Source organism: Canis lupus, chromosome 6 (assembly GCF_003254725.2).
Source record: "Canis lupus dingo isolate Sandy chromosome 6, ASM325472v2, whole genome shotgun sequence".
Lineage (NCBI taxonomy): Eukaryota > Metazoa > Chordata > Mammalia > Carnivora > Canidae > Canis > Canis lupus.
Genome location: NC_064248.1, coordinates 38,081,643 through 38,104,819, shown reverse-complemented (window position 1 = coordinate 38,104,819; position 23,177 = coordinate 38,081,643). Strand labels below are relative to the sequence as shown.

At 60.5% G+C, this 23,177-nt stretch overlaps 3 protein-coding genes across 18 annotated transcripts; 2 read left to right on the top strand and 1 right to left on the bottom strand.

Annotated features, from left to right (window-relative positions):
• Nucleotides 1-2,819: 2,819 nt before the first annotated feature.
• On the top strand, nt 2,820-6,658 carry KREMEN2 (kringle containing transmembrane protein 2). Of its 2 annotated transcripts, XM_049111474.1 has the most exons (9): nt 2,820-3,312; nt 3,513-3,687; nt 4,430-4,521; nt 4,621-4,745; nt 4,951-5,104; nt 5,183-5,515; nt 5,595-5,735; nt 5,800-5,881; nt 6,087-6,658. In XM_049111474.1, the coding sequence occupies exons 1-9, from the start codon at nt 3,219-3,221 to the stop codon at nt 6,295-6,297; spliced, it is 1,407 nt and encodes a 468-aa protein (XP_048967431.1). In that variant the 5' UTR covers nt 2,820-3,218; the 3' UTR covers nt 6,298-6,658. The 2 variants fall into 2 exon arrangements, with proteins under 2 accessions (XP_048967431.1, XP_025272624.1); XM_025416839.3 differs by lacking the exon at nt 5,800-5,881 and having other exon boundaries at nt 5,595-5,717.
• Nucleotides 6,659-7,745: 1,087 nt separating this feature from the next.
• Nucleotides 7,746-11,042, top strand: PAQR4 (progestin and adipoQ receptor family member 4). 2 transcript variants are annotated; one of them, XM_025416837.3, is made up of 3 exons: nt 7,746-8,101; nt 9,407-9,628; nt 9,769-11,042. In XM_025416837.3, the coding sequence occupies exons 1-3, from the start codon at nt 7,936-7,938 to the stop codon at nt 10,200-10,202; spliced, it is 822 nt and encodes a 273-aa protein (XP_025272622.1). In that variant the 5' UTR covers nt 7,746-7,935; the 3' UTR covers nt 10,203-11,042. The 2 variants fall into 2 exon arrangements, with proteins under 2 accessions (XP_025272622.1, XP_025272621.1); XM_025416836.3 differs by having other exon boundaries at nt 7,748-8,101; nt 10,140-11,042.
• Nucleotides 11,043-11,059: 17 nt separating this feature from the next.
• On the bottom strand, nt 11,060-21,131 carry PKMYT1 (protein kinase, membrane associated tyrosine/threonine 1). 14 transcript variants are annotated; one of them, XM_049111466.1, is made up of 11 exons: nt 20,957-21,130; nt 20,537-20,643; nt 19,574-19,732; nt 18,851-18,892; nt 14,796-15,303; nt 13,491-13,984; nt 12,776-12,882; nt 12,478-12,650; nt 12,235-12,392; nt 11,387-11,584; nt 11,060-11,302 (listed from the first exon to the last, which is right to left on the bottom strand). In XM_049111466.1, the coding sequence occupies exons 5-11, from the start codon at nt 15,144-15,146 to the stop codon at nt 11,191-11,193; spliced, it is 1,593 nt and encodes a 530-aa protein (XP_048967423.1). In that variant the 5' UTR covers nt 15,147-15,303; nt 18,851-18,892; nt 19,574-19,732; nt 20,537-20,643; nt 20,957-21,130; the 3' UTR covers nt 11,060-11,190. The 14 variants fall into 14 exon arrangements, with proteins under 14 accessions (XP_048967423.1, XP_048967425.1, XP_048967426.1 ...); XM_049111468.1 differs by having other exon boundaries at nt 14,796-15,300; XM_049111469.1 differs by lacking the exon at nt 19,574-19,732 and adding an exon at nt 15,967-16,031 and having other exon boundaries at nt 14,796-15,300.
• Nucleotides 21,132-23,177: the final 2,046 nt, after the last annotated feature.

Sequence of the window (23,177 nt, the reverse complement as noted above, 5' to 3'; positions counted from 1 at the left end):
TGTGATTGAGGAGGTGAAGACGGGGGGCAGTGGGGACCCAATCAGGGTCCTGCTCAGGTCCCTGTCCCAAGTCTGTTGGACGCTGGCTGGTGGAAGTGACCCACATGTCCACTGACATATGAAGGGATAAAGAAAATGTGGTCTAGCCACACCATGGACTACTATGCACCCTCAAAAAGAGAGAGAGAGAGATCTGGGACTCCTGGGGGCGTCTGGCAGTACAGGGCGCCCGGGGGGCTCAGGTCATGATCCCGGTCCTGGGATGGCGTCTGCCTCTCCTTCCTGCTCGTGCTCTGTCTCTCAAATGAATAAATAAAATCTTTTAAAACGGGGTGGGCGGGGGGGTGGAGATTTGGACACAGACTCACGCAGGGAGAACGCCGCGTGAAGATGAAGCCAGACTGTGGTGATGCTTCCACAGGCCAAGGCACACCAGTGATGACCCAGTGGCCTCCTGAAGCTAGTGGAGGGGCGTCAAAGGAGCCTGCACTCAGCTCCCAGAAGGAAGCCACCCTGCCGCCCAGACTGTGGGACTTCGTTAGGACGCCAGGGAAAGCAACACGGGCGACCAGAACTAGACGGGGCAGGGCTGTGTCGGCGGAGCTGCCAGGCAACACGGGCTTCTTTCTCACGCATCCCTACTCTCCTGGCTGGTGGCCACCTTCCACGAGGTCACCCGGCAATCCAGCTCCTTCCCCTCTCCAGGCCCTGGGCATCTTCCGCATCCAGTTGGCAGGGGCCTACGTGTGCGCTTTGCCAACCTGGAGGTCCTGATGAAGGATGTCCGGGGTGGAGCCTGGGAACCTGCATTTCTAACAAGCTCCTCAGGGATGCCGCTGCTGGTGGGCGGCCCCCCTACTTCGAGTACCGAGGCATCACTCCTGCACACGCCCGGTTGGCCCGAACTCACCCCCATAGTCAGATGCAAGGGAGGCAGGAAAATGAAGTTCAGCTGTTTGCACAGGAGCAGGAGGAACCGGGGTCAGTAAACACAGGTAGAGGGCCGGAGCAGGTAGGAGGGACCCAGCCCTCCCCCCACGGCAGTCTGGGGGGACCAAGCGGAAGTCCTGGCTGAGACTGTGAGGCCCTTCAACTTTCCTGAACTCCCTGTAAGTGGCAGGGTGAGGGCCAAGGGCCTCTTTAGTTTGAGGTTCCGGGAGTCATCTGGCACTGGAGCCTGCAAGGAGCACACTACACTGCCCCTCACGTGGGTGCCCCAGTTCTGGAATGGAGCACCCTCCCCCAGTCCTCCAGCCTCCCCTTTGCAGGAGACGGAGGCCTCAGGAAGTACATTAGACTGCGCGACAGCCTGGCCCGCCAGGCGGGGGCAGTCCCTACTCTACTCTCCCTACTGACCCTTGTCCCTATCCCCCACCCAGCCCTTTCCTGGGTATTCGGTGACCCTGGTGGTGAGGCTCTGCACACAACTCGGTCACAGAGCCGCGGCCCGCAGACCCCAGCTCCCTGCTGGCCAGAAACTTGGGAGGGCACCTACGAGCCCTGGCAGCAACTGCCTCTTTCCCACCCGCAGCTAAGGCTGGCCTCCAGCTGTCCCCTGGCCCAGGGGGGCATTAGACAGGTGCTCTGCGCTGGGCTGGCCTGCGCAGGTGAGCCTCCCAGTCCAGTGCTCAGCAAGGCCAGGAGTCCGGGAGCTGAGCCCTGGGCATCCTGGCGGCCGAGGGGTACTCCCCAGGAGGCCACCCGCCTGGGCACCTACTTTCGGAAAGCCAAGCCCGGCTCCTCCGAAGGCTCACCCGGGCACCAACTGCGAGGTGTCCGACCCGCCGGCGCCGCCCACATCTTGGCCCTTCTAGAATCCTTCCTGCTCCCCCTCCCATCCTAATGGCCCCGACAGCTCTGTCAGGGCTGAACAGCTTGGCGAGGGCCTGGGCAGGGGGCGAGGCTGGACTGAGCGGCCAGAGCTGCGCGCGGAGCGGGGCCGCAGGGGAGGCGCTGCCGCGCGTCCCCGCCCCGGCGCCCGCCCCCGCCCTCCCACGCACCTGCGCTGGCCTCCCCCCAAGCCCTGGGGGCAGCCGGCGGGCGGCGCTGGGAGATCAGAGGATTCGGAGGAGTCGGCCCGGGGGGAGGGGGCGGGGAATTTCCCCCCACGCCTGCCCGGGCCTGCTCCCCTCCCCCTCCCCCGCCAGGGTGGGGGTGGGGGGGCTCCGCTGGGGGAATTCCACGGCGCTGCGAGGGCCCCGGCGAGCCTGGGCCGGGGGTCCTACGGAAAGAAGGGGGAAGAGAGGAGGGGGCGGGCCGGGACCAGGGGCGCAGCTGCCTCCGTCCCCAGACACCAGCTGGCCCTGCCTGTCCGGGACTGAGCGTCCACCGGTCCCGCTTGTCTCGGGGGCGCGGGGCGGGGGGGGGGGGGGCGGGCAGGGAGTGGCACTTCCTTCGTCAAACCAGAGGCATTCGGTACTTGGGGAGAGGGGCGCGGGGATCCGAAGAGGGTGTGCTTTGGAGCTTGTGGCGCTGGGTGGGTGACCGGGAGTGCGAGCGAGGGCCGGATTCACGGGCGCCTCTGCGGTGTCCCGGCGGCGGGCGGCCTCGGGACAGGGTCTTGTATCAGCCCCATTAGGGCCCTTCTGTCCACCGACTGGCCTGGCCTGCTCCACGCAGCCCTAGAGCCCGCGGGGACCCTGGGAGCGAGCGGGGGGCGGGGGGAGGGGAGCCGCGGGCCGGGACACCGGGGTCCCCGGGCAGGGTGTTGGGGAGGGGGGTGTTGGCGTGGGAGGCGTCTGGACCTGCTGCCTCCGCTCCAGTCTCGGGCGGGGCTTCCCGGCCTCAGGGGGGGGATGGGGTGGGGAGGGAGGGATTCCAGGGGGAGGGACCCACAGAGGGACGCGAGGGGGGCAGGAGCCAGTGCGTTAGAGACCTGAGCGAGGGCGACTCAGAGAGCAAGGCGCCTCCCGAGGGGGTGGGCGTGGAAGCGGAGGCGAGACCTGGAGCCCCCAGAGGCAGTGACAGAGGGCGCTGCTGGCCAGAGGACCCCAGGGATACAGCCAGGGGGAACCAGGGGCAGAGAGGCGCCTTCAGGGGCGGGAACCGGGGAGGCAGATCCCCGTGGGAGGTAGTTCACCGGTCCAGACTGAGAGCGCGCCTGGAGAGCGGACTGTCAGAGGACAACGGCCCCCAGGTGGCCTGGAAGACCCCGGAGCGACCCTGGGGGCGGCCTGGACCCTGCTCCAGCCCAGGCAACCTCTCTCTGGTTGGGGACGATGGAGACGGGGACCCCACAGGTCCTCCTCCTCCTCCTCTTCCTCCCGCTGCTGCCGCCCCTCAGGGCCTCGGCGGGGAGCCTGCACAGCCCAGGTGAGTCTCGGCCCAACTCCTGTCCCTTGCCTCACCCAGGCGGAGGCAGAGGAGGGGGCGGAGCCGGTGGCTGGAGCAGCTGAGCAGCTCCAGGGCCCCATAGGCGCGGAGGTGCTGGCTGGCAAGCAGGGTGGCAGTTGGGGTCGCAGTGGTGGAGATGCGGGAAGGTCTGACCTCCGGCCCCTGCGGTTGTCCTGCAGTCCTGTCCGAGTGCTTCCAGGTGAATGGCGCCGACTACCGCGGCCACCAGAACCGCACAGGGCCCCGCGGGGCTGGCCGCCCGTGCCTCTTCTGGGACCAGACGCAGCAGCACAGCTACAGCAGCGCCAGCGACCCCCAGGGCCGCTGGGGACTGGGCCCGCACAACTTCTGCCGGTGAGGGGAGGGCCGGGGGCCCGACTGGGCTGTGCGGAGGTCTTGGCCCGTGGGACACAAAGTCCACCTGGAGGGGCTGGGCGCGCAGCTGCACGAGGGACCTGGCCTAGCCCCTCCTAGGGGCCAGGCGGGACGCGCTGAACATTTTCCAGTGGGGGACTGGCCTTCGGTGCCCAAACTCTGCAGTGTCAGGTCAGGCCTGGGCATCCCAGAAGCCCGTGCCAGCGGAACCCAGGCAGGGGTGAGCCCTGGAGCAAGGGGCTGGGCCCTTGCCATACAACTTACTTGAGAGGCTCTACTCGTGATGGAGGGATTGGGGGCTCAGAGCCCCCTCTGCTGTCTGGAGTGGAGTGGGAGGACACACAAAGCTCAGAGATCCCCACTTTTGCCTTAAAGTAGGGTTCCAAGGCAAGAGAATGGCTGAGGCCCAAGACAGGGTTGGGGAAACCCCTGGTGGCCTCAAAGTCCTTGTGTATAAGGTCATGTCCTAGCAACAGCTGCAGCTCAAAATATGTCCTCAGGGCCCCTTTAAGGACATCTCCCCCTTACCCCCCACCCAGTCGGAAGTTGACATCCAGAAGCACGTGGGACAAACCTGAACTTGTGGGACAACAGAGAGGAACGAACAAATAAGTTCTAACACACGTGGTGGTGGCCGTTTTGAGAACAGGTTGTGGGATGGGGCCTGGGATTTGCAGCCCTTGCGGTGGGGGGATCTGGACCACTTCTCCCCCAATGGCAGGAACCCAGACGGCGACGTGCAGCCATGGTGCTATGTAGCTGAGACAGAGGAAGGCATATACTGGCGCTATTGCGACATCCCCACGTGTCACAGTGAGTGGGCCTGGCTGGGCAAGGCTGGGAACGGCCGGCTGCCTGGGTAGAGTTGGCTCTTGGAGGGAAGGGACCAAGCCTGACTCTGCTGCTCCTCAGTGCCGGGGTACCTGGGCTGCTTCGTGGATTCGGGGGCCCCCCCGGCTCTCAGCGGCCCCAGCGGCACCTCGACAAAGCTCACGGTGCAGGTGTGCCTCCGCTTCTGCCGCATGAAGGGCTACCAGGTACTGACCCCCACCTCCGGCCCAGAACGGTGACCCCCTGAACTTGATCTCAGGACCCAAATCAACTCCCACCTCTGACGTCAAACCCTGACGTTGATTTTGGAAGCTCCAGGCCGGCTCCCACCTACGGCCCAGGCCCCAGCCTCCCTCTCCCCTGCCCCTGCCCCCGCCCCTGCCTCGGGGGTCACCCAGTCTGTGCTCCCAGCTGGCGGGCGTGGAGGCCGGCTACGCCTGCTTCTGTGGCTCCGAAAGCGACCTGGACCGGGGACGCCCGGCCCCAGCTACCGACTGCGACCAGATTTGCTTCGGCCACCCAGGCCAGCTGTGTGGCGGCGATGGGCGCCTGGGCATCTACGAAGGTGAGGAGTGAGCGGGCAGGGGGGCCTGGGGCGGGCGGGGAGCCCGGCCCGGGGTTCTGACGCCGGCTCCGCCCACAGTGTCCGTGGGCTCCTGCCAGGGCAACTGGACCGCGCCTCAGGGCGTCGTGTACTCCCCGGACTTCCCCGACGAGTACGGTCCGGACCGCAACTGCAGCTGGCTGCTGCGCCCGCCGGGCGCCGCACTGGAGCTCACCTTCCGCCTCTTCGAGCTGGCCGACCCGCGCGACCGGCTGGAGCTGCGCGACGCCGCCTCGGGCAGCCTGCTCCGCGCCTTCGACGGCTCCCGCCGGCCGCCGCCCGGGCCGCTGCGCCTGCGGGTCTCCGCGCTGCTGCTCACCTTCCGCAGCGACGCGCGCGGCCACGCGCAGGGCTTCGCGCTCACATTCCACGGTGAGAGCCCGGCCCGCGCCCCCGCCCCGCCCCCGGCCCCCGGCCCGACCCCCGGCCCGCCTCACCCCTCTCCCCGCAGGGCTGCAGGACGCCGCTGACAACCCGGCGCCCGAGGGCTGGGCCCAGACCCCCGCAGCGCCCCTCGACGGGGCCAACGCGAGCTGCAGCCCCCGGCCCGGGGCTCCGGAGGCCGCGATGGGGGGTGAGGCGGGCGTGCCAGGCGGGAGGGAGTTTGGGGAGCCGCCCCGCCCAGACCAGCTCCTCACAGCACCGTGTGCCCGCAGCCCGGGTCTTCCCGACGGTCGCGGCCGTCTCCGTGCTGCTGCTGCTGCTGCTGCTGTCGCTGCTGCGCCTGCTGCGCCGACGGTGCGCCCCCCGGGGCAGGGCCTGAGGGCGGACGCCTCGCTGCGCGGGAGGGGTGCTGGGAAGCTGGGAGCTCCAGGGGGGCCGGGCTGGGTTCTCGGGGGCGAGGCCTTGCGTCCACACAGGGAGTCGCGCGGGCGACCGCAGGCGAAGCAGGACGCTGGAGGCAAGATTGGTTGGGTTCGGCTGACGTCTGCTCCTTCTCTAGGAGCTGTCTGCTGGCTCCGGGAAAAGGGCCCCCGGCGTTGGGGCCTTCGCGGGGCCCCGGGAGAAGCTGGGCTGTGTGGTACCGCCGGCCTCGAGGGGTGGCCCTGCCCTGCCCCCCCGGGGACCCTCAGGCTGAGGGTCTAGCGGCGAGTTACCGGCCCCTGAGCGCCTCCAGCCAGAGTTCCCTGCGCTCGCTCATCTCTGCTCTCTGACTCCGGACCCTCTGCAAGCGGGATGGACACCCGAGACTCCATGCCGCACTCAGCGCTGACCTTCTGCCCCGTTAAGGGCAGCTGGGTCTCTGGTCATCCCGTGGAGGCCAGACGTTGGACCGGAAGCATCTGGTGCTGTTGAGAACTTGGTCTGACCCTCAGGGGCCAGATGGCAGAGGCCAAAGGGCAAGAGGATCCCAGCTCCCCTTCCTCATGAACTTTGATAGAGGGGTCTCTGATTTCAGTTGGCTTCCAGAGCCTCTTGGGGTGGTCCTGGACTGCTGCCCTAAGTGAAATGTGAGAGGTCAAGGAAAGCAGTCAAAAGACCAACCATAGACTTTGAATAAAGGACCTATTTTGATACAGGGCTCTGCAAGTTCCTGCGTGATGAAAGGGGTTATGTTAATGAGGGTATTGGAGCAGGGTTGGGTGTGTCCATGCAAATTAAGGTTGGTCGGAGCGTGGAGTGATTCGGGGCCGCCAGGAAGGCGGAGGACTGAGAAAGGCAGAGGCAGAAGGGTGGGTGGGGTCCGGGAGAAGGGGAGGAGGGGGAAGCCGGGGGTGAGCGGGGTTAAACCGGAGGAGGATGCATTCCTGGACCCGCTTTAGGATGAACCCGGGCAGGGACCGACTTTTTTCCCTTGGCCTCCTGCCTACTCTCTTCCCCTCCGATTCCTGTCTTTTCCGGGTGGAACTGAAGGTGCCCTCCATGGGCGATAACAGGGAGCGAGTCTGACCGCGCCCAAGTTCTCAGAAGACTGGTCCGAAGGGCAGGGCATCGCCCGAGGGTGCGGGGCGCGTCAGACACACCTGTAGAGGCCTGAGCATCTGAGCGTGGCCCTCTGCGCTCGGGCTGAGTCGACTGGAGAGATCACCCCTGGAGTGGGGGCGCGCCGGGTCTAGACCTTCCTGGGCCGAAGGGCCGGGGCCGGCAGCACCTTGGACAGAGCCCGGGTGAGGGGTGGGGATGGGCGGCGGGGAGGCTGAGTGCCCCAGGGTGCGTCGACCTGGGGGGTCGCGCGGAAAGCCGGGGCGCGCGAGGCAGACAAGGCTCCGGGGTCACTCCAGCAGAGCCACCGGGACCCAGAACCTCGGAGCCCTCGCCCACAGCTGCCCCATGCAAATGAGGCTGGGACCGCGTATATTATGCTAATTGAGCCAAAGTCTGGGCGTGGGCGGGGCCTCCCCGCCAGCCGCGCCCATTGGCCCTCGCAGGGTCGACGTCACTGGCACCGCGCGCGAAACGCTGGCGGGATGGCGGGGGCGAGCCGCTGGGGCGGAGTCTGGCGTCCCCACCAGTGTCCGGCCGCACCCGTCCTCCCGGCCGCGGAGAGACAGCCGGCCGTCGCCGCTGCCGCCGCCGCCGCCACCAGGCGCTGTCCCCGCGGCGCGCCCGCCCCTGCCAGGCCGGCCGCACTGCGCTCCGGCGCCCCGCGCGGCCCCAGCCTCCGCCCCGGCGTGGGGGCGCCCGGCCGCGCGTGCGCAGCGCGGGAGGGGGCGCGGGCCAGGACCCCCGGCGGCGCGTGCGCGGACGGAGCGCCGGGCGGCGGGCGGGCGCCGGGATGAGCCTCCGCGCGCCGCGGCAGCTGTGAGCAGCAGGCCGGGCCAGAGGAGCGCGGCGCCCGCCCGGCGCGGGCCATGGCGTTCCTGGCCGGGCCGCGCCTGCTGGACTGGGCCAGCTCCCCGCCGCACCTGCAGTTCAACAAGTTCGTGCTCACGGGCTACCGGCCGGCCAGCAGCGGCTCGGGCTGTCTGCGCAGCCTCTTCTACCTGCACAACGAGCTGGGCAACATCTACACGCACGGTGAGCCGCGCCCCGCATCCGCACCCGCGGCAGCCTTGCCCGAGCCGGCCCGGGGGCCCGGGGGCCGGCGAGGGCCCAGGGTTCAGGTCCCGGGCTGCCTGGGCCCTGGCACGGCCGGGCGCCCTGGTGACAAAGCTGCCATTGTCCCGGACGGAACTGTCCTTCCGCTCCCGGGCGGGGCCCCCGGGGCAGACGGGGGACGCAGAGTGGGGGACCGAGTCCGCTTAATCCCTCTGAGCCCCGGGGAGGAGCCTGGTGCCCGCCCCTTCATAATCCCAGCGTCCGGGGCACCCTCCCCCGCCTGCGCTCGTCCAGGACATGGGTGTTAACTTCGGCCTCGGGGCCCAGGAAAGAAGCCAGGCCCCAGCCCCTCCCTGGGTGGCGGTCTTGCCACCCTCCTCCGCCCGGCCGCGGGGCTCCGCCTGGCGGCGGCCCCTCCTCCCCACCTCCGCGGCCCTTATCTGCTGACACAGCCCTGCCACTCCTTGGGCTGTCCGGGCCAGGAGAGGGGCCTGAGCCCGCTGGGCCTAACCTTGGTACCTGGCTCGCCGGCCGACTGGGGCCTGGCCAGACCTTGCCCATGTGCAGCCAGCAGCCTAGTAGGCTGTGCCTGTCTTTGACCCCTGGGAGGGCAGTGCCGGAGTGCCCAGGGGAAAGGGTGGGAAGGGCCTGGCTGGGGCTGAGAGGAATGGAGGGCAGGAAAAGCTCCCTGGGGAAGTAGGAAACGAGCTCCTGCAGCCGGTCTCCCCTGCCTGAGTCTGCCCTTTCTGGAAGACAGAAAGACCCAAAGCCTCCCTGCGTCTGGTCACTTATAGAGAGGACACAGGGGTTGAGAGAAGCAAGCTAAGTGACCCGCAGATCTAGTATCATTGCCCACATATCCTATATAAAATTCAGCATGAGATCATGCGTCCTTCTGGCTTCTGCTGACACACCAAGTTTGGGGGATCGGGGCCACCTGTGTTCTGGGGAGGTAATATGCTGCAGGGAGGAGATAAGACTGCTGGGTTCTACTCTGCTTTCATTGCTGGGGTCACCTGGGGCACTGGCTTGGGTTCTTCAACTGAATGTGTGGACAACGGTCTCTACCTCCAGAAACTCTTGGGAGCTCTGCTAAGTCACTGAAGTTACTGAAGGCACAGGGCCTGCCCCTGCCGGGGGCCCAGCCACGAGCATGCTAAGAGCATCATCAAGACCCATCTTGCCTCCTCCCTCCTGTATCATTTCTAGACTGTGGGCTCCCTGAGGACATGGCTTGTCCTCGGCGCTCAAGCCGCGTGATGGATAATTGTCTCCCTCCTCCAGGGCTGGCCTTGCTAGGCTTCCTGGTGCTGCTGCCCATGACCATGCCGTGGGGCCAGCTGGGCCAGGACGGCTGGCTGGGCGGGACACACTGTGTGGCCTGCCTGGCCCCTCCCGCGGGCTCTGTGCTCTACCATCTCTTCATGTGCCACCAAGGGGGCAGCGCCGTGTACACCCGCCTCCTCGCCCTGGACATGTGTGGCGTCTGCCTTGTCAACACCCTTGGTGAGCCACGCGACGGGGTGGCCTGAAGGACGGGAGGTGGGTGGCCGCCAGGGAGGTGGAGGGAGGGTCACTCACACGAGCCCCCGAAGTAGAGGGCAGGCAGTTCCCCGGTGACGTGCCTCCCACCTCTCTCCATACAGGGGCGCTGCCCATCATCCACTGCACCCTGGCCTGTAGGCCCTGGCTGCGTCCAGCTGCCCTGGTGGGCTACACCGTGCTGTCCGGTGTGGCTGGCTGGCGGGCCCTCACTGCCCCCTCCACCAGTGCCCGGCTCCGTGCCTTTGGTTGGCAGGCTGCTGCCCGCCTCCTGGTGTTCGGGGCCCGGGGAGTAGGGCTGGGCTCCGGCGCCCCTGGCTCCCTGCACTGCTACCTGCGCATGGATGCGCTGGCACTGCTTGGGGGACTGGTGAACGTGGCCCGCCTGCCAGAGCGCTGGGGACCTGGCCGCTTCGACTACTGGGGCAACTCCCACCAGATCATGCACCTGCTCAGTGTGGGCTCCATCCTCCAGCTGCACGCCGGCGTCGTGCCAGATCTGCTCTGGGCCGCCCACCACACCTGCCCCCCAGACTGAGCCACCTCCTGCCTGCCACGTCACCCTCTCTGCAGTCACCTGGGACCGACGATCGCCCTTCGCTCCTGCTGGTCTGCGAGGGGCTGACTCCCTGGATGCTTCCAGCAAACTGGACTTCCCAGCTGGAAGCCGTCACCCGTTCGTCTGATCTTCCCTGTGGACTAGCCTCTTCTACGCACGTCTCAGAGCTCTGGCTTCCCTCCCTGCCTTCTTTCCGGGTACTGTCTGTGTGGGCTAGACGGAAACCTTCCTTCCTAGGCCTCCGTTTATCCTCCTCTGTGACCTGTGAGGGTGTGGCCAGAGGGACTCTGGGGTCACGTCTGGCTCTGACAGTTGGGATGCTATCAGCCCAGAGCCGTGAGCCCACCACCCTGCCCCACATGTAAGGTACCTCGTGGCTGCCTTGCCCAGCCTTCAGCCCATATTTCCTGACCTTTCTGCTCTGCATGCCAGCCCTCCCTGCAGCCTGAGGCTCACCCACCCCTTCTCCCTTCATCCAGAGACTGTGGAGTGAGGGGTTTGGGCAACAGGACTAGTCTCTTATCCCAGGACCAAGGGGTAGGAGGGCGGCTGCAGCTGCTTTTTCCAGGCAGCTAGCACAGAGACATGAAGCACTGAGTGGCCACTGGGCTGAGGGCCCTCCCTCCACCTCGAGTGCCATGCTCTGATGGCTCGACCTACACAGTGGGGACGTGCCTGCTCAGGAAATCTCTGCTCCACACAGCGCCTGGATCCTACCTCCAGTCAGCTGGCCTGGGGCCCTGTATCAGGGCTCAGCCTTGGGGTCACAAACCCCTGGCAACATCAATAAAGGGTAGGAAGCGCTGCGTTGCCACACAAGCAAGCTTGGGCGCTCCCAAGATTCAAATACATTTTATTAGACATGGGTAGGCAGGAGGCACCAGTGGAGTTCCCAGAGGGAACCCCACCTCCAGGAGGATTGGGGGGGTGGCTAAAAGGTTAAAAGCGCCAAGGCTGGCTTGTGGACTCAGCCTGGGCCCAGTGAGTCCTCAAACAGGCTGAGAAGGTTCCGAGGTTCGAAGGAGGGGAAGGAGCCCCGAGCGGGCTCGGAGTCAATGTCACTCAGGTCCAGGGCATCCCTGGGTGGGAGGGAAGAGAGACAGATGACACTCAGAGACTGAGAGCCACCACCTCCCACCCCCCTGGACTCAGGGCCTGCTCACCTCAGTGTGTACCTGTTCCGGGGGGCGGGGGAGCCACTGCGGGGGGTGGAGGTGTTCCCAGTAGCCCTGGCCAGGACAGCCTCTGCAGAGAGTGAGAGCCTGCACCGGGTAGCCAGACAAGTAAGGTGTCGAGGGGTGGGGAGTGCACCCGGAGGCCACCACAGCTGGGCGGGGCAGGGAGCCAGCCCCAGGCTCCTCCTGCCATGGACAGGAGCAGGACCACTGTCAGGACCAGCGGAAACGAGGTGCCCCTTGAGAAAAGCACTTTCACAACTTTGAAAGGCCACCTCTGTTCCGTTTTGGAACACATGGGTTTGGAGAGCTGGCTTTGAAGTGACCTTGTGGCAAATGAAGCTTAGCTGGTACTTCATGTCGATATAAAGTGTCCCCATGGCAAAGGGGTGACATTTCCTTAAAGAAGGGGTTAATGGTATGGTTCCTCCTGAGGGTGGTGCCCAAGCCTGTGGTTTTCTTTTGTAACAGTTCCTTAATGACAGCCTCTCCTCTGGCCACCAGGTACCTAGAACCGAGGAGTTTCCCAGGGCGCAGCTCCCCAGGCTGTGAGAGGACAGTACCTCATCTGTGAGCACCGGCAGCCCCTGCTGTCATGGGAGCTGTGGCCCCCACCCTGCTCCCTGCTCTGGGCTTGGAAGGGACAGCTGCATTCAAACAGGGCAGGCTGTACCCCCACTGGCCTCGATTCCCTTCCCAGGGCATGATGGGGGCCAGGTTTGTGGGAGGGGTCTCTCCCTGCTAATCCTCCTGGGTCTGGGACCTGGCGCTGTTGACCACCCCTATCCCCCGCCCCCAGCACCCTCAGCTCTCACCCACCCTCAGCTCTCACCCACCCTATGCTGTCATCATCCCAGCTGCTGGAGAGGCTGCTATCCAGGAGGAGGCTGCAGGGTGGGGAGCCAGGCGGGGTGGCTGGTGGGCTCGGCGGCTGCAGCCAGCTGGCGGGGTGAGCCAATCCGTGCCAGAGCCAGCACAGCAAGGAAAGCAGGGCCTGTGGGGACAGGGATGGTGGAGGCAGGTCAGACCCTGGCACTGGGGAGCAGGGTGGGGCATCCTGCCACCATCGCCTGACTTACCTGCCACAGGGCCCACCCTCGGCTGAGGGCATCGGCAGCCACGTACCACAGAATGCTCCATGGCCGAGGCCGCCTGAGCATGGGCAGAGCCAGCAGGGCCTCAGCGGTGGCCCGCAGCTTGGGGTCAGGTTCCAGCATCATGGTGAGGACAGAACGCAGCTCGGAAGATAGGCCTGTCCACAGGGCAGGGCCGTGTCAGGGGCGACTGGGCCTGGAGGCCAGTGGTCCCCACCGCCAGCCATGCCATCCCCCAGGACCCCCCTGGTGGGAGGTAGCACCATCCCCGACCTCCACTTACCAGCAGTGAACTCAGGGGGCAGGTAGCCCTGGCGAAGCTGCTGCCAGCCCTCCCCACCGTGGGGCAGCTCCATATTGCATGCCACTTCCAGGACGGTGAGACCCAGACTGGGAAGGACGGGGACAGGAACAGAAGAGGCAAGGTTGGCCTTGGGACCCGGATTCCAGAAGGGCTGCTGTCTTCCACCCCGATCCAGGGAAGTGGGGAGGGAGCAGTGAGGGGTCCTGAGAAGGCCCCAGGAGGTCCAATGGTGGGACCATGGTGTGGGGCATGGAGCCCACACACAGCACAGGCTGCCCACCAGCCGGTGAGCCATCCTGCACCGCTCACTGGACAGGCACTGGGTCTGCTCATGTTCCTGTCCCCACTCTGTTGATAAAGCTGGATATGGCTGCTAGAGGCCAAACAGCATTACTGGCAGGGACAAGGGAGCCCAGTGCCAGGTCCAGTCCCTGTAAATGCAGTAATCATCCCTCCTGTGGAGGTGCAGTGAGGAAGTGGATAGATTCATGTAAAGTGGCTCCAGAGGGTTTGCTGCTTAGACAGCCTGACTGCAGAACCCCCTCAGCCTCAGGGCAGGCCTCCACCCCTTTGGGGCAGGATGTTCAGCCCGAGGCCGGGGTTCCTGACTTTGGGCTAGGGTGGGGCTTCCCTCCCTCGGGCAACTGCAGCCCCCACCCCCGGCACCGCCCCCCGCCCCCCTCCCAGCCCTCACCTGAACACGTCGGCTGCTGTCCCGTAGGAGCCCTGCAGCAGCTCCGGGGCCATGTAACGGGGGTCTCCCTCCTGGGCCTCACCAGCTCCAGACGTACCCAGCTCAACCAGCAGCCCAAAGTCACCCAGCTTGCAACGGCCCCGGGGCCCCAGGAAGATGTTGGCAGGCTTGACGTCAAGGTGGACCAGACCTTGGCCGTGGAGGTGAGCCAGGGCCAGCAGGGTATCTCGCAGGTAGCCCCAGACCTGGGCCTCTGGCAGGCCGGTGCCCCAGGCCTCACAGTGCTGCTGCAGGCTGGGCCCGCACAGCTCGGTCTGCAAGTACAGGATGCCGCCCTCCTCCCAGGCTTGCTCCAGCCGCACACAGCGCGGGTGCTGCCCCACCTTCTCGTGGCCGCCAACCTCAGCCAGCTTGCGGGCCCGGTCCTTGGGGCCCCGGAACGGTGACATCGAGCGCTTTATTGCATAGAGCCGGCCATCTTCCTTGGAGCGCACCTGGAAGGGAGGCGGTGCCCACAGGTGGGACGGGAGGTGGCATGACCACTTAGAATGACTATCTGGCAGGTTCTATTAAGAATTTACAAGTGTGGAAGTTGCAGCATGGCATCTACCTTAGAGAGACCCGCGCGCACACAATTGCATAAATGGATAAACCACTATGAGCTCTAAGCATTGGGCTAAAAGCGTGTCCGTGGCACGCAGTTATGTGAAGAAAGCTGGCTACAGAACCATGTGGGCAGTATGATCCGCTGTGTTGAAGATGAGTTTGTCTCTATATGGTCAACTCTGGAGATGTACAGAGAAGGGTCTGGAAGGAGGGACACCCACCTGAGAAGCACAGTAGTTTCCTCTGGGAAGAACTGGTCTACAGACCTATGTTGTTTGTACTTTTTAACCACAAAATTATCTCCATGTAGTACTTGTGTAAGCAGAATCACCATTTTAAAGAAAATATAAATGACTAGAAATATATTTTAAGAAAAAAAAAAAGTGGCATGGAGGGGGTAGCCTGAGTGCCTGCCGGCCAAAGGGGTGGGGAAGCGTGTGCCCTACAGACAGGGCTGGCTCCAGGGCAGGAGAGAAAGCAGCCAGGAGCCTGTAAGGCGTGCCAGACTGTGGACAAGGGTGAGTGTGTATTGAGAGGCCTGTGGGAGGGGAAGGCGAAAGCAGTCGAATCAAGCACTGAGGAACGGAGCATGTCAACCTGTGAGAAGCAGGCTGCCCAGGACAGTCCCATCCAGGCAGGGGTGAGAGGTGGGGCAGGGGGCATCCCCCAGCAAGCCCAAGGAGTCGTCTCCCCACTCACCTTGAAAACCTCTCCATAAGAGCCATGGCCCAGGCGGCCAAGCCTCTGGAAGCTCTGTTGGAAAAAGGACTCTGGCCGGCTTGGGTCATATGAGGGGCTCTGTAGGGTCTCAGAGGCTTTGCCTCGAAATGACACCCTCCGGGGCTGGGGCTGGTGCCAGCCTGGCGTCCGGGGAGGAAAGAGACGGCTGATGGGGATGCTGCCTTTGGCAGGGGGCCGGGGCGGGAGGCTCCGACTGAGCCCCCCAGGCCTCTTGAGGGAGAAGCCAGGTTCTGCGTGACGGAAGTAGGCTGGCACTGGGACAGGGGTACCACTCAGGGGTGGAGGGGTGCCCTCTGTGGGCACAGGCATGACCAGCGCAGGAGGTCCTGAGGTGCACAGCACGGAGCAGTGTGTCCACTCAAACAGTGCCTGGTTCTGTGGCCCCAAAGAGGCCTTGGAAGACAGCCACGTCCACTCTGCTCACACGTTCTGCTTTACACATGGAGGCCACAGGGACGAGCACCTGCTGGGAGAAGGCAGGGGACAGATATACATAGGCCTGGACAGAGTTGTCTGTACCCTGGAGGTCGTAGAAGCATGAACTGAAAAACCCACGGCCATGTCCTAGAGACTTCCACAGTCCAGCAGAGGTTAAGCTGAGGCACGTTCTGGAGCTGGACCGCCTGAATGTGTATCCCTGCCACATCCAGGGCCACATAAGGGCAAACAAACCAGCTGTTTGGCTTTAAAATATGCACCTTCTTCCAAAAATGGAAAGTGGAAATATTAACACAGGCCCACCAGCCCTTATCTCTAATTCAAAAGTAAAAACAAAGGTCTGAAACCAAGTTTCTTTTCTGACTTTTTTCTCCCTGCTGCAGGGCTAAAACTCCTTTAGTGGGGCTCCACTTCCAGCTCCGTGTTACAGATGCTAAGGTCCAGGCAGGTGCAGCAGAGAGGCTGGGGGCTCCCTCTTCCATCAGTCCCCGTCACAGGGCAAAAGCTCTAGCTCAGAGCCAGAGGGCAGGGAACACTGAGGCCTGATCGCTCCAGCCCAGGCTCATTCACAGAAAGGAAGTTCCCCCATGGGAAGGGCGAGCAGAGAAGGCCAGAAGCTACCGTCCCCACCCTAATGCAGCAGTGTCACCCAGAGAGATGGGCACCACTGTCCCTGCCCTCAGCTCCAGACCTGTGGCCCAAAGATTCCGCCTACAGAGAAACAGGCAATGGAGAAAGAAAGTTCTGAAGCGCTCCCTGAAAACAAAAAACAAAAAACTTGATTTCAAACAATGTGTAGGAAGTTCAAGCCTAAAGGCACTCTCAAAGTCAGTGCAGGTTTCGGTGGTAAGCAAATAGCAGGAAGCTGGTATCTCATTAGTGCAACAAGGCACCCTATAGGCCAGCTGGTTTAGCAGAGAGAACTGGGGAAAGAAATAGCTAACAAGAGCTTTGTTGGGGTCAGAACAAACCTCAGACACTGAATTCAAAAGCTACCTTGTCTAAGGAGCCCCAAATTACTTAGCTCAGTCTACGGAGCAACTGATGCCCTAGGCATTGTCAAAAGCAATAGAACAATCAGTCCACAATTGGTGGAGCCTAACAGTTAAGTGTGGAAAAGGATAAAGAAAGCCCCTGTAAAACCACTGGCATTCCAAGGTGACCTCACACATGCCCAAGCCTGGGCCCTCTGAGGAGTAGCAGCAGAGGCTTCACACTGCAGGTAAAAGAGACATCACTCCAAAGGCCCAGCCTGTCCATCCAAAGCACATAAACAAGCAAACAACAGTCACAATCCCCAGAGGGGGGTGAGAAACCAGGAGCCACAGTTGCTATAACATTGTCTGAAATGCCCAGTTTTCGACAACAAAAAATTACTAGATATAGAGACATAGGAAAGTGTGACCCACACACAGGAACAAAGCAGATGACAAAAAACTACCTGTAAGAGGGACCAAATGCCAGGTTTCACAGATAAAGGCGTCAAAGTAGCTGCTATAAATATTTTCAAAGAACTAAAGGAAACCATGCTTACCAAAGAGAATTAGGATGATAACATCTCACCAAATAAAGAATATTAATAATGAGATAGAAATTATAAAAAGAACCAAGTGGATGGGATGCCTTTGTGGCTCAGCAGTTGAGCACCTGCCTTTGGCTTAAGGTGTGATCACCGGGTCCTGGGATCGAGTCCCACATTGGGCCCCCTACAGGGAGCTGCTTCTCCCCCTGCCTATGCCTCTGCCTCTCATGAATAAATAAATAAAATATTAAAAAAAAATAAAGAACCAAATGGAAATTATGAAAATGAAAGGTATAATGCTGAAATAAAAATACTCACTGGAGGGGCTCAACAGTAGATTTGAACTGCCAGGATGATTGGCAAACTTGAAGATAGATCAACAGAGATTATGCAGTCTGAAGAACAGAGGGAACAAAGAATGAAGAGAGGGAACAGATGCTTGGAGGATTGTAGGATACCAGTACATACACCAGCATGTACAGAATGGCACACTGAAGGAAAGAAGAGAAGCAGCAGGGAAAATATGCTAAGAAATAATAGAGGAAAGCTTCCCAAGTGTGATTCCCAGAAAAACCTCCCTGCCCCAAGAAAAATGAATTAACTTAGCCAATAAGCTCAGTAAACTTCAGGTAGGATAAGTGAAGAGATCCACACGCAGACACATCATATTAAAAATGCTCAAAAGAGGGGCCCCTCGGGGGCTCAGTCAGTTAAGCATCTGCGTTCAGCTCAGGTCATGATGCCAGGGTCCTGGGATCTAGCCCTGTGTTGGGCTCCCTGCTCAGCGGGGAGCCTGCTTCTCCCTCTCCCTCTGCAGTTCCCCCTGCTTGTGCTGTCTCTCTGTCAAATAAATATTTTTTTAAAATGCTGAAAACCAAAAAGAAGGACATAATCTTGAGAGTGTTAAGAGGAAAAGCACTGGGAGTCCCGGGTGGCTCAGCAGTTTAGGACCTGCCTTCGGCCCAGGGCGTGATCCTGGAGTCCTGGGATCAAGTCCTGCATTGGGCTCCCTGCATGGACCCTGCTTCTCCCTCTGCCTCCCTCTATCTCTCATGAATAAATAAATAGAAATCTTAAAAAAAAAAAAAAAAAAAAAAAGGAAAAGCACTAATCACTCACAAGCCTCCCCCACCCCAGGAGATTAACTGCTGACTTCTCACCAGAAACAGTGAAGGCCAGAAGGCAGTCGGGTTGCATATTCAAAGTGTTGGAGGGTGACCTTTGTCAACCAAGAATCCTATATCCAACAAAACTATCTTTCAAAAACCATAGGTAAAATAAAGACGTTCCCGGGTAAAAACAAAAACTTCATTGGTAATAGGCTCTAGTTTTTTACAAGAAAAAGTAAAAGGTAATTCTCCAGGCAAAAAGCAAGTGATCCCAAACAGTAATTGGTAAAAATACTTATGTGATACAAAAGACAATGTAAATACATATTTCTTCCCTTAGCTGATTTATTTTTTTAAAAAGATTTTTATTTATTTATTCATGACAGACATAGAGAGGGAGAGAGAGAGAGGCAGAGACACAGGCAGAGGGAGAAGCAGGCTCCATGCCGGGAGTCTAACGTGGGACTTGATCCCAGGACTCCAGGATCACGCCCTGGGCCAAAGGCAGGTGCTGAACCACTGAGCCACACAGGGATATCCCCCCTCACCCAGCTGATTTAAAAAGCAATTGGACTGGGCAGCCCGGGTGGCTCATGAATAAATAAATAAAATCTTAAAAAAAAAAAGGCAATTGGACAAAACAATACAATGTAATTATACACTGGCCATATAAGGTATAGAAATGTAACATACTATAAAAAAAAAAAAAAAAAAAAAAAAAAAAAAAAAGAAATGTAACATACTTACAAATACCAGTCCAAAAGAGGTGGGGGGGGGGGGGGGAACAGAACTATACTGGACTAGAAGATGACACCAGAAGGTAACTTGAATCCACAGAAACAAATGAAGAGAACCAGAGCAATAAATAAGAAAAGTCAATATGAGAAACATTATACATATATACATATATACTTATACATATATACATATACATATATACTTACTTTCCATTCTTCCCTCAGCTTCTCAATGAAATTAAAGACGACCTAAATAAATGGAAAGATGTGACATGTTCATAGACCCAAAGACTTAATATTGATCAAATGGCAATACTCTCCAAGTTGATCTACAGATTCAGTAAAATCCAAATCAGAATCCCAGCTGGTTTCTTTGCAGAAACTGAGAAACTGATCCTAAAATTCATATGGAAATTCACAGGACCCAGAATAGTCAAAATAAAGTTGGAAGACTTGTACTTCCTGATTTCAAAGCTACAGGAATCAGGGTCGCTTGGGTGGCTCAGTGGCTGAGCATCTGCCTTTGGCTCAGGTTGTGATCCAGGGGTCCTAGGATGGAGTCCCACATTAGGCTCCCCTCGGGGAGTCTACCTCTGCCTGTGTCTCTGCCTCTGTCTGTACCTCTCATGAATAAATAAATAAAATCTTAAAAACAAAGCTACAGGAATCAGAACAGTGTGGTATTCACATAAGGACAGTCATATAGATCAACAGAATACAGCTGAGAGTTTAGAAATAAACCCTCACATTTATAGACAATTGACTTTGACAAGAGTGCCAAAACAATTCAGTTGGAAAGTCTCTATAAATAGTGCTGGAACAACTGGATTTCTACATCCAAAAATCAATTAGCAGAAAAATCTGACTTATTTTTCCATCTAAGTGTCAATATTCATATATTTCTTGACAGAAATATTAATGTGGGGGCACCTGGGTGGCTCAGTCAGTGAAGCGCCTGTCTTGTGCTCAGGTCATGATCCCAGGGTCCTGGGATCCAGCTCCAGCATCAGGCTCTCTGCTCAGTGGGGAGCCTCTTTCTCCCTCTCTCGGCCCTCTGCTCTATCTCTCTCTCAAACTGATAAATAAAATCTTAAAAAAAAAAAAAAGAAAAAATATTTATGTGCCTGATTATGGGATGATGTCCTAGGCCCACAGGTGATGTTACATAGAAATGATATGTGTACTCTATTAACTTTCTAAAATCAGAGACATTTTGAATTGGGACAGGCATACACATCCTCCAATAAATGCTGTTACATAATAAGTAACATATAATAAACACTGTTCTGAGCAGTAATGAAAGAACAAAGTGCAGTGGTCCCAAGGGTGTTTGCTGGGAGAGAAAGGGCTGGTGTGTTGCTATAATGTTATAAGAGAAACAAAAACAAGAAAACCAAAGAGGAGGAGGGAGGGGTCCTCCAATTTTGAGAGGAAGCCACAGTGTATCAAAAGATGCCATACCCAGCCGGGAGTGAACCAGTAACAGAAGCCTAGGGAGCAGTCTGAAGTGTGCCCTCCCGTCGCTGGGACAGGGAGGGGCTGCGGGAGGGACCTCCATGGGGGCCGGCCTGTAAGACATCCTACATCCCGTGGGGACCCTTCCCCTGCCGGTATTCATGTCAGGATTCCCATCTCAGGGCGTCTTAAAGTGCACAGCCAGGGTGTGGGAACCCCCTAGGTCGCGGCAGAAGCACAGCCTGCAGGCCCAGTCCTAGCATATTTGGCACACCGGGCACCTGCATCTTGAACCAGCTCTGGGACCAGCCCAGTGTCACCTGCATTCGAATACCGCTGGCCCGGCCAACCAGCTCCTGCAGGGGACAGAGGAGGGCGGAGGAACAGGGGGTGCCCCGAGCAGGCCTGCGGGAGCTCTGGAGCTCTCAGGGGCCTCACCCTCTCGCTGCGCCGGACACATTGCTGACCACGGTCTACCGCGCTAGACTGTGAGCTCCTCCCGGGCAGGGCCACAGCTGGTTCAGCTCCGTGGACGCGGGGAAACCCTGGCGAACCATTGGAGAGGCCGGCTGTCACGGGGAGGGGCGGGGGGAGAGGGCGCAAGGGGAGAGGCGGGCGGGGCTCCGGGCGGGAGGGGCTGCGGGGGGCCGCCGCCGGGGAGGGGCGCTCCCGGCGGGCACTGGAAGCCCGGGAAGGACGGAGGCCCGGGTCGGCCCCGGAGCGGCGGAGGGGCGGTGGGCGGGGACCCCGCGGGACCCGGAGGGCTTGAGGCTGACCCCGGACCGGGCTGTCAGGGGGCAGAGGGCGGCCGGGAGGGACGTCCCGGCCCAAGACCCTCAGGCCCCGGCCTGGGCTCACCTGGACGGGTGGGCGGGGCGCGGCTCGGCCGGGGCCCCGACTCCGGGCGGGCAGAGGCCGCGGAAGCCGCTGGGGCGGTCAGGCGGGCGGGGGTCTGCGGCCGACGGCTCCTGACGCCGGGCGGGAGGACTCTCGGAGGGGGAACGGCCCGTGAACGCGCGCAGAACCGGCTCGCGCCAAAAATTCCAAACCGGCCTCGAGGCCCCGCCCAGGAACGCCTCTGGCCCCGCCCTCTCTCCAAAGCAGCCTATCAGAGGCGCCCAGAGCACCGCGGCCCCGCCCCCGCGGCCCTGCGTGCGCGTCGCCGCCGGCTCCTCAGGCCGTACCCTGTCACTGCGCAGGCGCGACGTCCCCTCTGCGCCCGCGCGGGCAGGGGCGGCTACGCTGTGCGGAGTCCCCGCGAAGGCGTGGCGCGGGCGGGGCTGGCGGCTGCGCCTCTCCCGCTCGGTTCCCGGGATACGGACAGACCTGTATCCAGACCCAGACCCCGCGCCCCGGCCCTCGCCCCGCAGCCGTAGTCCCCGAGACTATAAAGGGGCGTTCCGTGCGGGGGCCCCGAGGTGCCTGGGGGACGTGCCCGGGACCGGACGGGAAGTCCCCGCGGGGTGCAGGGTGGAGCGCCCCGGGCCCGCGGGCTCGGTCCTGCCGGCCGCGCACCGCCCCGGGACGCCACCTCTCCCCGCCCCCGCGAGGTCCTCCGGAGAAACCGCTGCCACCTTCGAGGCAGCCCCGGCCATTCTTTGCATTTGAGATTTGAGCTCATCTCAGCCCTGCCTCGGCCCCTTCCTGGGGCACGACCTTGGGAACGCTCTGGGCCTTGCTGAGCTTCGGATTAGTCGCTTCTGCAAAAACCGAGCTGCTGCAGCTTCCCATACGGAGCTGGAAGTTCAAACTGGATGATCCCCTTCGAGTTCTTAGCGGGGAGCCGGGGCGGAGCGAGCGCCGCTTCCTAACAATTGCGCGGCTGCAGCTTTTATCCGTTTGACCGGGTGGATGGGAGTCCGTCTTCCAGGCCACCGTCGCTAGAACACCGCCCATCTCACTGCATCTCGTTTCCTCCGCCTTATCTTCATATTACTTTTATCTCCATCTGAAACTCTGTTCTCTTTCTACGGGTCTATGTGTTGACCACCAGTCCCCCAAGTTACTGACAGGTTAGGGCTCCCAGCCCCCTGTGGTGCCTGCGCCTTGTGCGAACATTCCAGTACATGGGCCAGCACAGGAGGGCCTGGCACACCAGGTTAGGCCCACAGCCTAGACTAGAGCTTCTCTGGGGGCTGCATTCCCCCCCTCCCACCTCCGTGCACCCTTTCTTTGCATTTGCATCTCTGGCAGCCACAGCCCCTATGACTCAGGCTGGATCCTGTGAAAGCCCCCAAGCTCGTCCCCAGGAGGCCTGGGGAAGCAGGCGGGCTCCTCTCCAGCTGCCAGCCCCATCTCTCTCTCTTTTTTTTTTTTTTAATAAATTAATTTTTTATTGGTATTCAATTTACCAACATACAGAATAACACCCAGTGCTCATCCGGTCAAGTGTCCCCCTCAGTGCCTGTCACCCACTCACCCCCACCCCCCGCCCTCCTCCCCTTCCACCACCCCTAGTTCGTTTCCCAGAGTTAGGAGTCTTTATGTTCTGTCTCCCTTTCTGATATTTCCCACACATTTCTTCTCCCTTCCCTTATATTCCCTTTCACTATTATTTATATTCCACAAATGAATGAGAACATACACTGTTTGTCTTTCTCAGATTGACTGACTTCACTCAGCATAATACCCTCCAGTTCCATCCACATTGAAGCAAATGGTGGGTATTTGTCGTTTCTAATGGCTGAGTAATATTCCATTGTATACATAGACCACATCTTCTTTATCCATTCATCTTTCGATGGACACCGAGGTTCCTTCCACAGTTTGGCTATTGTGGACATTCCTGCTATAAACATCGGGGTGCAGGTGTCCCGTGCCAGCCCCATCTCCAGGAGTCCTGGACCCAGGGCCTCTTCCAGCTGCCCAGTCTTGAAGGCCTAATTTGCAATGACTTAAATATGTTTTACGTTTGAAAATATACTTCCAATGGATGTTTCACTGTGTGGAAGGACTGTAATGTGAAGTTAAGTACAGATAGTAGGTAAGAGCATGGGCCGTAGAGTTAGGAAAATTAGGGCTCTTTGCTGCTTTGCCGCACACAGAAACTGTGCTAATCACGAGCAAGTTGTTTTATCTC

Excerpts from the sequence above, each read along its gene's own strand:
- KREMEN2 (XM_049111474.1), top strand. The coding sequence starts at position 3,219 with ATGGAGACGGGGACCCCACAGGTCCTCCTCCTCCTCCTCTTCCTCCCG. Across the intron at positions 4,746-4,950 it reads GCCGCATGAAGGGCTACCAG|CTGGCGGGCGTGGAGGCCGG; the intron begins GTACTGACCCCC and ends CTGTGCTCCCAG. Across the intron at positions 5,882-6,086 it reads CTGCGCCTGCTGCGCCGACG|GAGCTGTCTGCTGGCTCCGG; the intron begins GTGCGCCCCCCG and ends CTCCTTCTCTAG.
- PAQR4 (XM_025416836.3), top strand. The coding sequence starts at position 7,936 with ATGGCGTTCCTGGCCGGGCCGCGCCTGCTGGACTGGGCCAGCTCCCCG. Across the intron at positions 8,102-9,406 it reads GGGCAACATCTACACGCACG|GGCTGGCCTTGCTAGGCTTC; the intron begins GTGAGCCGCGCC and ends TCCCTCCTCCAG. Across the intron at positions 9,629-10,139 it reads CTGCCTTGTCAACACCCTTG|CTGCACGCCGGCGTCGTGCC; the intron begins GTGAGCCACGCG and ends TCCATCCTCCAG.
- PKMYT1 (XM_049111466.1), bottom strand. The coding sequence starts at position 15,146 with ATGCCTGTGCCCACAGAGGGCACCCCTCCACCCCTGAGTGGTACCCCT. Across the intron at positions 12,883-13,490 it reads ACAGCAGCCGACGTGTTCAG|TCTGGGTCTCACCGTCCTGG; the intron begins GTGAGGGCTGGG and ends CGTCCTTCCCAG. Across the intron at positions 12,393-12,477 it reads GAGGGTGGGCCCTGTGGCAG|GCCCTGCTTTCCTTGCTGTG; the intron begins GTAAGTCAGGCG and ends CTGTCCCCACAG.